The sequence below is a fragment of the Pituophis catenifer genome, unplaced genomic scaffold (assembly GCF_029215685.1).
Source record: "Pituophis catenifer annectens isolate HBS135680 unplaced genomic scaffold, rPitCat1.0.hap2 SCAF_3, whole genome shotgun sequence".
NCBI lineage: Eukaryota > Metazoa > Chordata > Lepidosauria > Squamata > Colubridae > Pituophis > Pituophis catenifer.
Window position 1 is genome coordinate 6964838 of NW_027256883.1, and position 15188 is coordinate 6980025.

The window sequence follows — 15188 nt, forward strand, 5'->3', positions numbered from 1 at the left end:
TATTTTCAGCCGGCCTGTGGCCATAATTCTCTGAATTGGAGTATTCAATGGGCGAGATGGGCGAATCGGGGACCCCCAAAGTTGCTTCCCGCCTGGCTCTGTGGGCTGAGTCATGGGCGAAAGAAATCTAGACAGCCGGTGGCATCGCGTGGAAGGCAGGCACAAGCGGTGTGCAGTTTCCCTTTAGGGCAGTGGTCCCCAACCTTTTTATCGCTGCGGACCAATCAACCTTTGATAATTTTACCGTGGCCCGCTGAGCGCGCGCAGGGGTGCGGGCTTTGGGCCACACGTGCGTACCTGCGCGGGGCTCTCTTCCCTGGAGCCTTTGCGCACGGCCCAGGAGCTTTTGCGCACGGCCCAGGAGCCTTTGCGCTGCAGCGTTCATGTCCCCCGGCCGCTGCGCGGCCCGGTGCCAGGTACTCCACGGCCTGGCACCGGTCCGCGGACCGGGGGTTGGGGACCACTGCTTTAGGGAGCACGTCTGAAGAAGGCGAGGTACCTGCGTGAATGACGCACCGGCCACTGCTAGCTTTGGCTTCTCTTCATTGCTTGCTGCTCGTTTCAGGTGGAGACAAAGCCAGGCACGCCGGTGGGATGCCGGATACCCGAAATGCAGAGATGCACGCAGTGCAACACCATCCCAATGTTAGCTTGATTCACGCAACATGTGATGGCACTGCTCCCTTTTTTCGAGTTCGCATAAGATGTTAGCAGTTTGGTGTATTAATGTCAAGAATTGATAGTTTCCTGCATACATTTCAATATCTATTGCTTCACAGTCAATATCACAGTAGTTACTGCAGAGAGCACTAACGTCATGGAAGTCAAGAAGTTGTGGTGGGTTGATCTTTCATATGTCATAAATGAGGACAGTCAAAGCTGAAAAAATGAGTGGTTTTACCGTCCATTCATGCAGGAATAGCCATTTTTTAAACTTTGACTATGGGTGGCCCTCAACTTACCACAACTGGGACCAACATTTCTGTTTCTAAGTGAGATGGTTGTTAAGTGAGCCATGCCCAATTTTACAACCTTTTTGGCCACAGTTGTTAAGTGACTTATGAAGTTGGTAAGCAAATTTGTGAATTTGACATTGTGAATGACTCATTGAAACATAAACATTCCTACAAGTTAGCTTCACACAACATTTCCCTGACTGTCAACTGGATGCTAAAACAGTTTATCCAAGGAATAATATTTAGAAATATTTGTTGAAGTTGAAGTACACAAGTCTTAAAGTTGCCAAGTTTGGAGATCCCTGGTGTAGAGTAAACCCACATTTACTACTAAACATTTACATATTGTGAAGGTAGTAACTGCTAATGGAACTTTTCAAATAGATATGATGAGATTATACTTTAAAACTGTTTTCTTATATCAAGGATTCAGTCACCTTGACTCTGTTGATTTTTGACTCCTGAGTAGAAGTTTTAGAGATGTACACCAAGAATTCTGAAGTCATGTTGTGGAGAGTCTGGGCTGAGGGTTTTTACATTTGATTTGGGAGGGTCTGAGAGGCTGATGAAATATCCTTTATCTTCAAGATGTTAAACTCTAGCCAAAGGAGACCTCAATAAATAAGGTATCTAACAATATCTAACGATTGTGAGAAATATTTTCAGGGTTTTATTTGGCAAGATGATCCTATACATTCAAGATGCTAAATTGGAGCCAAAGGATTCCCAAACAAATTCATAGATGGATATGGTGCCTTGAGGAAATCAAAGATTTGTCAACTGAAGTAGATAACATCATTTCATTTGATGTCACTGTCCTTTTCACATCTGCCAATTGAAAACTAGCAAACCAATACAGTAAATGGTGGCAAAGGTACATAATACGGAAAAGGTAACAGAGCATCGAAAAACTGAAATGAAAAGACTTATGAGAGCTATATAGTTTTTCTAACAAGATACAAGTAGACCTCAATATACAATGGCAGCTGAGGCAAGGACCTAATTAGGTTGCCACCTAACAAGAAGGAAGGACTCACTGGAGAAGAGCCTAATGCTAGGAAAGATTGAGGGCAAAAGAAGAAGGGGACGGCAGAGAACGAGGTGACTGGATGGAGTCACTGAAGCAGTAGGCGTGAGCTTAAATGGACTCCAGAGGGTGATAGAGGACAGGAAGGCCTGGAGGAAGGTTGTCCATGGGGTTGCTATGGGTCGGACATGACTTTGCAACTAACAGAAACAAATTCTGGATCCTGACGAGAGTCGGAATTTCACCAAGTCCTTGTCAATTTGATATATATTTTTTTAATTTGATTTATATGCCGCCCTTCTCTGGAGACTCAGAGCGGCTTACAATGTGCTAAGCAATAGCCTTCATCCTTTTGTATATTTATACAAAGTCAGCTTATTGCCCCCTCAACTGGGTCCTCAATTTACCTACCTTAGAAAGGATGGAAGGCTGAGTCAACCTTTATTTATTTATTTATTTATTTATTTATTTATTTATTTATTTATTTATTTATTTATTATTCAAATTTCTATACCACCCTTCTCCTTTCGGACTCAGGGCAGTGAACAGCCAAAATAAAACATTTATACATAAAGTACAATTTAAAATAAATTTAAAATAATTAAATTTGGCCCATAGTTTAAAATTTGTCAATTTAAAATCCATATCAAAATTTAAAATCAACCATAAAATCATAAAATCAAGAGAGACTGGCTAACTGAAAGAGATGAGTTTTTAGGGCCCGACGAAAAGTCCGGAGGTCGGAGATCACTCGTATCTCTGGGGGTAGATTGTTCCAAAGGGTAGGTGACACCACAGAGAAGGCTCTCCTCCTGGGGGTCGCCAGCCGGCATTGTCTCTAGCCGACGGCACCCTGAGGAGGCCCTCCCTGTGGGAGCGAACTGGCCGGTGGGAGGCTATTGGTGGCAGAAGGCGGTCCCGTAAGTACCCTGGCCCTAAGTCATGGAGTGCTTTAAAGGTGATCACCAACACCTTGAAGCGCACCCGGAAGTCCACCGGAAGCCAATGCAGCTCGCGCAGGAGAGGAGTCACATGGGAGCGCCCCGTCGCTCCCATAATCCCCCGCGCAGCCGCATTCTGCACCAGTTGGAGCCTCCGGGTGTACCCCAAGGGGAGCCCCATGTAGAGAGCGTTACAATAGTCCAGACGAGAGGTGACGAGTGCTTGAGTGACTGTGCGTAGGGAGTCCCGATCCAGAAAGGGGCGCAACTGGCGTATCAGGCGAACCTGATAAAAAGCCCCCCTGGCCACGGCCGTCATATGCCCTTCTAAAGACAGCCGTGCATCCAGGAGGACGCCCAAGTTGCGGGCCCTTTCCGTGGGGGCCAGTGATTCGCCCCCAATAACCAGCGATGGCGTCAGCTGGCTATACCGGTATAGCTGTGAACTTCTCACAGTCAGCAGTCAGTAGAATTAGCCTGCAATTCTGCATTATAACCACTTTGCCACTATGGTTCATAAAGCTATTATATTGCTCTGCTAATCAAGGCACATTTGTGGGTGCTACAGGAAACATAGCAGGGTACTCCTGAAGCACTTTAGCACTAGCTCTCATGACTGACTGGAGCCATCACTCATTACCACTCCAACCTTTCCCTCAAGTACCCCTAAACTTGTCTCTCTAACTGATTACCTGGGAGAGGATGCATCCCCACACATACCTACTGTAGGCTGGAAGGGTCTTTGCACAACTTAAAAATGTCTATCCATTGCATGTATTCTTGGACCAAGAGGTCCTGCTCATGGTCACTCATGACTTTCAGACCGGACTACGACAATGCATCTTACATGAGACTGCCCTTGAAGAGTACTTGAAAGCTTCAACTGGGCCATGACACTGATGAGCCAACATTCAGCCATTTTGTACTTTTCAGCCATTGTAATATTTTGAATGGCCTTCCATGCTCCTTCTGAGAAAAATGTTCGCATACAAAGTGGAAGTGACAGATTGGGCTCCTAAACCTATCCTGTTGCTCTGCCATTTAAGGAGCTACAGCTGTGGTGCTGCAGGAAACACAGGCAATTGATAAATGGGAGACATGACTGATCTAACTTTACTTTTCCTGCCTTCATGAGATATAACAGATCTCAAAATTGCTGGCTGTACTGATAAGAAATGCCTGCTAGATATATTTGCTTTGATAATCTCTAAATTCACATGATGCTTTTTTTTTGTGAGCATGGCCATCATACTGGAAAATTTTGTCTCTGGTCCTTTGATTTCAGATTTCCCAAGTAACCTACTCTGGAAAGAATAAAATGGATTTCATCTCCAGCTTTGGTGTGATTTATTTAGCTATAGCCTGGGAGGCAACGGACCATGTGCTTTGAGGGAACACCAATCAAAGCATGTGATCTTTCTAAAATCACCTAGGAGAGTTCAAACACACCGCTAAACCAGAATTGATGGCATTAATCTCAGTTTCCTGGCTTCACAGAATATGCTGATCTAATAAACATGGCTTGTATACAAACCATAGTCACATTTTGGCTTAGCATAATATATGAACTCAGAAAACAGTGATCTCCGAGCCACCAGAAATTTGTTCCTAATTATTGTTTTTAAGCAGAGCAATGAATTTAATCATCATCTTACTTTCAAATTCCATTCTTCCACTGTGGGGGATATACTCTTCCTTCCATTATTGCACATATAAACAACCTGGCAAACTCTAGGTAGGGCACATCTAGTAAAAAGATTCTTAAATGCTACTTTTCATTTATCGTACCATAAATCACTGTGTGAATCGAATCTCAGTTCATGACCTTAAAACTCCTATCGTCTTGTGATATGATGGTATCTTCAAGCACTTCTTTTGCATCTTGTGTGCGATAGCCCTTTAAATTGAAAAAGTCAGAGACGCATATGACACAAGTTGTTGTTTTTTTCTTTCTAAGAACGTTTGCAGCTTGGTCAATTCCTCTTTCTCTGAAGAAGGACCTAACTGCATCAAGTGGAGGCCAACGGGAGTCCTTGAAAAAGGTCTCATACTTAGATTTCCAAAAAGACTTGCTGGTTCTGTTGGGAGATTCTTATTATCATCAGGTATGCTTCGGTTTTTGTAACTGTTATTTGCAAAGTACTTCTTCTTCTTCTTCTTCTTCTTCTTCTTCTTCTTCTTCTTCTTCTTCTTCTTCTTCTTCTTCTTCTTCTTCTTCTTCTTCTTCGTCTTCTTCCTCCTCCTCCTCCTCCTCCTCCTCCTCCTCCTCCTCCTCCTCCTCCTCCTCCTCCTCCTCCTCCTCCTCCTCCTTCTTCTTCTTCTTCCGTATCTGTTTTGTAGTTGGTACCTTTCTAAAGCTCTTCTCTACATTTTAAAAATTCTTTTGTTATAGTTATTGCATTCCTGGTCTTTTGAATGGAAAAGGGGAGTGGGTAGTAATATCTCAGAAGGACCCTCCCTAGTTTTCTAGACAGTGAAAGTAAAGTAACGGAAAAGAACTTTCAGACTTGCAAGATTGTGTTACTGTAAACTCAGAATAAAGATAATATTAGTATTCATGTCTTGTGCTTTATGTTTGGACTACTCTGTTGATATTAATCTTGCTGATCAATGAGCGTTCACGGCTGAAGGTGGAACTTGTGTCTCCTCACACTTCATACTGTATCTTAATTTCTGCCCTTGGGATAAAACAGGTGAATAAACTGGACTCCATTTACAGGGGATGATTTAAAAAATAATCACATTTTGTGGATAGTGGAAGCAACTATGCCACTAAGGGGATATATTTTTTGATTGATTTTATTGTTTTATTGTTTTGTTTTGTTTTTTACTTTTCATTGTTCTGAATTGTGTAGTGAATAAGAGCCTGGATAGCTCAGCAGACTAATGCATTGTAATTTTACTCCAGCTATTGCAATTAGTAAGTTCAAATCTTGCCAGGCTCAAGGTTGACTCAGCCTTCCATCCTTTCTAAGATAGGTAAATTGAGGACCCAGTTTGTGGGGGCAATAAGCTGACTGTGTAAAAATATACAAAAGTATGAAGGCTATTGCTTAACGCATTGTAAGCTGCCCTAAGTCTCCGGAGAAGGGCGGCATATAAATCAAATTAAAAAAAAAAAAGAGTCGGCTAGAACTCTAGTTTAATAAATTATAGTTATAGTCAATTGGCCAGATGTTCAGATTGGATTTGGTGGTTTTAGATATCTACCGAGTCCTTCCCAAGGACCTGGGATAGACGGATGTGGTGGTTTGATGGTGTTAAAGGTATTGTCACAGTGTGTAGGTTTTTCCAAGTAAATCTGCTTTTTGTAATTGACTGATGATGATTTTGTCAATTCCGATTGGTGTTTAAGTGATGCTCCAAATGTTTTGGGACTTCACTCAAGAGCACCTATTACTTCTGGTAATAACTTCATTATATTATTACTTTGTTTTATGCCTTTGTATATTTATGACCAGTAAAAACCATTCCTTCCATTAGTCCTGCAATTGCTGGACCTGATTGTTTAGCCAACAGTTTTGAGTCCTGTAACCAACTTGGCACCAGATGTCCAGAAACTCCAACATCTAGCGTGGTTCTTCTTGATCCAAGTGACAACTGGTCCTGGTAAAAGTTTCTGTAAGTTATGCCTCACTTTACTCTTTATCTGAGAGGCCCTCTTCATCTATTGTTGTTATTGTTATTGTTGTTGTTATCAGAGAAGATAAAGATGACAATATGATAATTATGGAGGAATGATTGAATCCGCTCTTATTATTATTATTATTGTTAGTTCAATTTATATGCCGCCTTTCTCCGGAGACTCAGGGCGGCTTGCAATGCATTTAAAAAACCATTATAAAAACATTTAAAAATTAAAATATTAAAACCCATTCTCTTCTCTCTTTTCTTCTAATAGGAACTTCCATTTGGAAAGCAGAGATTATTGCTGCATTACAAAAGTCTCTTGGTGGATTTCAGCCTGAAATACTAGAGTAGAGTATTCTGAATATTTTATTTGAGATTATTTGTCAATTATTTAGGTGAGCACAATAAGATGTCCATTTATATTATCATAAACTCTATCATATTCATCATCTGCTGTATTGGAGTTCTGTTAAATGGAATCGTTATCCGGCTTCTTGGATTCCAAATTAAGAGAAATCCTTTCACCATATTGATTCTTAATTTAGCAATTGCTGACATTGGGTTTTTCGCATTTTGTGGAATATCTTTCATTTTTTATTTTATACATTTTATAGGATTAGAAATTCCCTTGATGATCCTCGTCTATCTTTCTTACATCTTGTATATGACTGGCCTCTTTCTTCTGACAGCCATCAGCATTGACCAGTGTGTGTGTGTCCTGTTCCCAATTTGGCATCGCTGTTCCCGCCCAAAATATTTGTCCCCTGTTGTGTGTGCCCTCATCTGGATCTGCACTGTCCTCTTGAGTGGAATTTTGAACATTATGGATTTTGTATTTAATTATCATGGCTTCTCAAATCTCGATTTTGTTGTGACTTCGGTGCTTTGCCTTACATTGATTACAATTTCTACTCTGATCCTATTCATCAAAATATGTCTTAAACCTAAACAGATCAAACGTGGACGACTGTTAGTGATTATCTTAATTACTCTTCTCTGTTTCCTTATTTTTACTCTTCCATTAAATATTTACAGGTTATATGCTCATTATGTTTACCTTAGTTATTCTTTCCAAGATATTCCACTGAATGTGTACATACCTTTGGGTGGTTCCCTAAACAGCACGGTTAACCCAATAATCTATTATCTAGTTGGGAGAAAGAAACAAGCTCAGAGAAGGGAAAGCATCAAGGTTGTTTTTGAAAGAGTCTTCAGGGAAGATGAAGCTCCTGAAAGCACAGCAATATCTACAAATGTAGTTTCAACCTCTCTGTAAAAATGTAGTTTTAACTTGTCTCTTATTTTGGATATCGCTTGACTACAAAAATGTGTTTCTTGTTACAAAAATAAAATATGAACTTATTTTGTTTCCCTCGGAAAAGTATGTTGTCAGAGTTCATCTTGAAGACTGGGGAAAGATGTGGAAAGCAAGGATGTTCCCTCCACTGCTATAAACTAACTACCCAGAACCATGCCCCAAAAGTATGAAAATGATGGTTACCATAACTAAAACTGTTTTGCCATTGAGGTCCATTATACAGAGTTATATCTCAGGGATAATGCAGAGAGTTGGAACACACATTTACTACTAAATATTTATGTATTGTGAGGGGAGTAACTGCTACTGGATTAACAGGATACCACAACTGAGACTATACTTTAAAGCAGGGGTGAAATCCAAACTTTTTCCCCTACCAATTCTGTGGGCGTGGCTTGATGGGCGTGGCAGGGGAAGGATATTGCAAAATCCCCATTCCCTCCCCACTCTGGGGCCAGCCAGAGATGGTATTTGCTGGTTCTCCAAACTACTCAAAATTTCTGCTACCGGTTCTTCAGAACCTGTTAGAACCTGCTGGATTTCACCTCTGCTTTAAAGCTATTATCTTATGTCTAGGATTCAATCTCCCTGAACATATTGATTCTGGCTCCTGAGTAGAATTTTAAGAGATGTAGATCAAGAATTCTGAAGACATGTTATGGAGAGAATAGTCCAGGCAGAGTTTTTTCATCTGACTTGGGAGGGTCTGAGATGCTGCTGAAAGGCCATTTGTCTTCAGGATATTAAACTGTAGCCAAGGGACACCTCACCAAACAAGGTCGTGTGGGGGGAAATTTTCTTTCTGCAGATTGGAAGAAATCCATATAATCAATTTGGATAGTAACAAATGGGAGAACTGGAGAAAAAAAATTAAACCTACAAGAGGGCAGGCAGTTTAAACCATCAATCCATGGAACAGGAGGATACATTTTTAGCCTCTTTCTGATGGCCTTTCCTTGCCATTCATACCTGCCACTCAAAAACTTATTTTGCATGAATTTAAGTTCAAACAAACAAACAAACAAGCAAACAAACAAACAAACAAACAGGATCTTTAGTCAAATTTATATTTAAACCCCTTTTCCTTGCTAACTTCCCAGGTTCATATCAAACCTCCCCTTTCTACATTGACACTTGGTGATTATCTTAAAAAGCCAAAGAGAACGTATTGATGTCATGTTCTGCTGATTAGAAAAAGTACTGAGTTTTGCATGCTTCAAACATAAAGGTAAAGGATAAAGATTTCCCCTGTCCCATTGTGTCCAACTTTATGGGGCAGTGCTCATCTCAGTTTCTTAGATGAAGAAGCCAGAATTGTCCGAAGACACTTTCATAGTCATGTAGCCAGTATGACTATACCTTGAGGTCCATGGAATGCTGCTACCTTCCATATGAAGTGATACCTATTTATCTAATCGCATTTGAATGTTTTCGAACTGCTAGGTGGGCAGGAGTTAGAGGTAAGAATGGTAGGGTAAGAATGATAGCTCACCCCTTCACGTGGTGCTCAGGTATCAAACCTGGGCTATCCGCTTTCCAGGTGACCAGCTCAGTGTCTTTAATTTGGTTCAAAGAATTAAGTACAGAAACAATGCATAGGAAATGCTTTCAGCTTGTCTTCAGGTTCAGGTCATGGGCCACCATGTGAAAGCAAATGACTACACAAATGGAGAACAAAGCCAGCAGAAATATCTGTCAGGCTTCCAAGTAACACCCCCAACGAAATCAAACTCTGAGGCTTGAGTTTCTTCAAAGCTAATTTTTATTAGAGATGTCATTTTCTGGATTTTCCTCACCGAAGAGAAAATTCAAGCTCTTGCCCCTCATCCACATGTCCATCACACGAACCAATCAGGCACCCTCCGGAACAGAAGATACTTCCTCATTCTTCTCAGCACAGCTGCAGGGCATCTTGGCCTTGACTTTCTAGAAAGAATTCTATTTTGACTACATATCTTCTTCACTCTACACAATCCCCCCTCACATTTTCCCACAGTAGAATTTGTGGCAGGCCTGAAGCCTGAAGGCACAAAAAGTAGAAAGATGGCTTCCAGGTTTAACAATATCTGGATAGAATTCTGCTCAGTGTCTTATGGTGACAGCAATCTTATCAAATAGACTATACAAATTGAGAAGGGAGGGAGGGAGGGAGGGAAGGATAAGCAGATCTCGTTAAGTTCTCATGCAGTGAGATATTATCTGGCATAATCTTTTTATCTTGCATAATCAATATGAGCATCAAGTGACAAGACAATGTGTTTCTTGTTTTTGCAAGATAATCACCAACGGTAGAATAAGGAGGCTGCCGAAGGAGCTTGGCTGTCAAGTTCAGTTCTAAAGGAGAACTGAAGAAGCTACTTGGCTGAGAAGCAAAATGCTTTCGAAGAAAATACAAAGAAAATCCAGTTGCTCTTTGGAAAAGGACCTTTTGGGCATGGCCAAGAAAGCATCTACCAGGGAGAGAGGTTAAGCTTTACTATCCCCGTCCTCATAGTTTTAACGACCAAAGAGAGGAAATCAACTTAAGGAGCAGATAGTATTAAAACAAAAGAACGGGCTGTACAGTTGAATCATTGTGATTAGCTGGCTCTCATCCTCAGTGGTCAAAGTCCCATTTATCAGCTGAGAAATCCAACTGTCATGGAAGATTTGTTCTTTCATCTTCTCACATCAACTAGTCTCCTTAATCAGAGCATCTCCAAAGAAATATAATCTGGAGAACAATTTCCCCTGTTCTCCCAAAATCTTTCTTTATAAGAAGATGCTACATTTTCTGAACAGTTCTTCAAAATTTAACTCTGTCTGACTTGGCTTTTGGTTCCCTTGCCCTAGCAGGCTCAAGCCAACTCTCTCTCTTCTACACTGACTGTTGGCGATTATCTTAGACATCTTGGTGTCACATGATGCTACATTCTGATTAGACAAGCCACAGAGTATGTGTGTGTCTTTTAGACTTTCTTTTTCATGTCAGAAGCAAACGCTCTTCATGTTTTCCGCAGGAGATAGATCTGCGTGGCACTGAATCCTCATGCTTTTATAAAAACTCCTCTGAAGAAATCTACTCAGCCTTTACTACCAGATGCATCAAATTCTGCAGACAATTCTTTGAACTTTGAAATTTAAGATAGGATGGATGGACTTTCCAACTGTTATCTAAATAGGACTTAAATAACATTTGGTCCTGCCATTCCCAGTTACTTCAGCCTCCATCTGTGACATAATAATCTTCCTCTCATCAACTTTGAAGACTTCGGACCATCAATTTCAGGTATGTTATAATTTTGGAAGATTTAATTAGACCCAGGGATATGCAAATAGAGCAATAGTCATTCCTTCATTAGCTGTATATTTCTATACCTGATATTTATATGTTGACTGTCATAACAGTGTCAGTTGAGGTTTCCTGGTTTTTACTGATTTTCCAACCAACTTTTAGCCATCATGACAGAAAAATAGAAGTATGTCAGAAGCAAACTAACTGTCTTGAACCCAAGGTCAAGGGAATAAAATGTTTCTTTAGCTTACCCATAATTGTTTTCCATCATGGAAAGTTCCAGTTAATCACAGGAAGTTTGCATACAGACATACAGGAAATCTTCTATACAGTACTTTTTTTTTTTTAATTTGATTTATATGCCACCCTTCTCCGGAGACTCAGGGCAGCTTAGAATGTGTTAAGCAATAGCCTTCATACTTTTGTATATTTATACAAAGTCAGCTTATTGCCCCCACAAACTGGGTCCTCAATTTACCTACCTTAGAAAGGATGGAAGGCTGAGTCAACCTTGAGCCTGGCGAGATTCGAACCTGCAGTAATTGCAGGCAGCTGGTCTTAATAACAGGGTGCTTTAGACCACTGTACTACCAAACTTGAATAATAAGTATAATAATAAGAAGGAAAGAAGCAACCTAGAACTAAGGAAAAATTTCCTTAATGGACTAGAAAATCTCCAAGGCCCCTTCCAACTCTGTTATTGTTATTCTGTTACTTAAGTAGCTCAAAGCAGAGTGTGTATGTGTATTTTCCCTTTTTTGGAAGTATCTGTAGCTCTACAAAACCTGTAAGTTGTCCATCTTGAATCTCCAAAGACCAATGAAAGGGTCCTTTTTGTAGACTTCAGCTCGTCATTCAATACAATCATCCAGATAGTCTTCTAGCTAAACGAAATCAGTTAGCCATGTCTGACCACACCTGTAAGTGGATCATACACTTTCTAACAGACATGAAGCAGCAGGTAAAGCTAAGCAGAATCACATCAGATACCTGCACAATTAGCACAGGGGCCCCCCAGGCCTGTGTTCTCTCCCCACTTCTCTTCTCTTTCTATACCAGGGGTCAGCAACCTGCGGCTCTGGAGCCGCATGTGGCTCTTTCACCCCTCTGTTGTGGCTCCCTGTCACTCAAAATATGTGTCACAAACACCAACATGCAACACCCGCTGGCACGCGATTTATTGAGCTTTTCAACCCCCGGTAGGCCAACCATGGATAAATCCAAGAAAAGAAAAGTTTAAGAAGAAAACAGAGTGTTTAATTCAACTACATATGCTAGTTTTGTGGCCGCTCAAGAAATAGTCAGGCATGGGAAGGGTTTTGTGGCTCCCGGTGTTTTCTTTTCTGTGGGGAATGGGTCCAAATGGCTCTTTGAGTGTTTAAGGTTGCAGACCCCTGCTCTATACCAATGACTGCATCTCAAAGGAGCCCTCTGTTAAAGTATTGAAGTTTGCAGATATTACAACAGTGATTGGTCTCATTCGAGACAACGATGAATCAGCATACAGACGGGAGGTTGAAGAACTAGCCTTATGGAGCAGCCGGAACAGTCTTAAACTGAACACACTTAAAACTGTAGAAATGATAGTAGATTTTAGGAGAAGCCCTCCTACACTACCATCACTCACAATACTAGAAAACACAGTAGCAACAGTAGAAACTTTTAAGTTTCTAGGTTCTATAGTATCTCAAGACTTAAAATGGACCCCTAACATCAAATACGTCATCTAAAAAGCACAACAAAGAATGTGCTTCCTGCGCCAACTCAGGAAGCTCAAACTGCCCAAGGAGCTGCTGATACAGTTCTACAAAGTGGACTCTGTCATCTGCACTTCTATAATTGTCCGTTTTGGTTCTGCAACCCAACAAGACAGAGGCAGACTTCAGAGGATAATTAGAACTGCAGAAAAAACAATGGCTACCAACCTGCTTTCTACTGAGGACCTGTATACTGCACAAGTCAAAAAGAGGGCTGTGAAAATATCTACAGACCCCTCACATCCTGGACATAAACTGTTTCAATTTCTACCCTCAAAATGACACTATAGGGCACTGCACATCAGAATAACTAGACACAAGGACAGTGTTTTTCCCCCATGCCATCACTCTGTTAAACAACTAATTCCCACAATACTGTCAAAATATCTAAAAAGGCAGTATTTCCATTATTCTCATCTTCTCTATTACCTATCACTATCTTCTCATGACTATAACTTGTTGCTTCTATCTTCCGATTTAAATTGTTTAATTAGTATCCTAGTATGATTTATGTCGACTGCTTATTTAGTATCCATGACTATCACTAGTATTGTATCTAATGTTTTATGATAAATGTATTTTTACAATTGATCTATCACTATCATTGTACGTATACTGACAGTTTATGCACTGGGGATAAATTCCTTGTGTGTCTAATCACACTTGGCCAATAAAGAATTCCAATTCTAATTCTAATTTATCTCTTAGCAGGAATTTTTTCCCCATATCATCTCCTAGCTCCTGGTTTCAAGTCATAGATTATTTTCTCTTATTTATTTATTTATTTATTTATTTATTTATTTATTTATTTATTTATTTATTTTATTGAATTTGTATACCGCCTTACTCCCGAAGGACTCAGGGCGGTGAACAGCCATGGAATAAAACATATAAATACAAAATTTAAAATAGATTAAAACGCTTCCTTAAAAATGCTTCCTTACATAATTACTAATTTTTGCTTTGTAACTCACATTGGGATTTTGAATATCACAGTGCAATGGTGACAAACGGCAGAGAGGATGTTGCTGAATTTCAGTACAGTAAAAATATCCAACACAATCCAATACCAAACACATTTTCAGCTATTTGTTGAGAAGCATAGATGGAGCAAAACATTAGTATTTTTCTGCCTTGGGTGTGGCAATAAACAATTCAAGGAGTTGGCTCATTACTGCAGCCACATCACTCAACCTATTCATAGGGTTAGAAGAGAACAAGACTAGAATAACAGAGTTGGAAGGGGCCTTAGAGGTCTTCTAGTCCAACTCCCTGATCAAGCAGGGCATCCTATATCATTCCAGACAAATCTCTCCTTAAAAACCTGCAGTGTTGGAGCACTGAAACATCTGAAAGTGAGCCTTTCCACTGATTAATTGTTCTGTCAGGAAATTTCTCCTTATTTTTTAGGTTGGTTCTCTCCTTGATAAATTTCCACCCATTGCTTCTTGTCCTGCCTTCTGGTCAGGGGTGAAATGCTACCAGTTCATACCGGTTTTGGGTGAAACGGTAGTGATAAAAACTACTGGTCCGGGAGAACTGGTAGTAAAAGAAAGCTACCGATTCAGTTGAATCGGTAGTTAAAAAAAGTTACTGAGCTACTGGTTTGATTGAACCGGTAGTTTGAAAAGCTACCAGTTCCTCTGAACTGGTATTTCTGATGATCAGCTGTGCCGCGCGGTTTAGCTTCGCTAGAAAGCAGGAAATCCTGCTTTCTAGCAAAGCTAAACCGCGCGGCACAGCTGATCGCTCCCTCGCTGTTCTACTTACCTTCCCAAGCCTCCTTTTGGTGAGTACTGCACATGCGCGCACAACACACACCAAAAGGAGGCTTGGGAAGGTAAATAGAACAGCAAGGGAGGGATCAGCTGTGCTGCGCGGTTTAGCTTTGCTAGAAAGTAGGGAATCATTCGCTGGCGTACCGGCCAGCAAACCGGTAGCAAACCGGTTCAGATTTCACCACTGCTTCTGGTGCTTTGGAGAACAGGTTGACGCCATCTTCTTTGTGGCAGCCCCTTAGATCAGAGGTGTCAAACTCACATCATCACGTTGTTGTCATATGATGTATCACAACTTCCACCCCTTTGCTGAACCGGGATTGGGCGTCACCAGTGCATGACACATCTGGCCCGCGGGCCATGAGTTTGACATCCTTTCCTTAGATAGTGGAAACTGTGACAATATTGGTATTATTTAGGAGAGAAGAATGACTAAATCCACTGTTCTTTCTTTTGTCCTAATAGGAGTTTCCACTTAAAAAGATTGTTAGAGGATAACAAAGGATA

General features: G+C 40.7%; 1 protein-coding gene across 1 annotated transcript; it reads left to right on the plus strand.

Moving 5' to 3' along the window:
* The first annotated feature begins 6963 nt into the window (after positions 1 to 6963).
* Positions 6964 to 7830, plus strand: LOC139315581 (mas-related G-protein coupled receptor member H-like). The gene has a single exon (XM_070941977.1). The coding sequence runs from the start codon at positions 6964 to 6966 to the stop codon at positions 7828 to 7830; it is 867 nt and encodes a 288-aa protein (XP_070798078.1).
* Positions 7831 to 15188: the final 7358 nt, after the last annotated feature.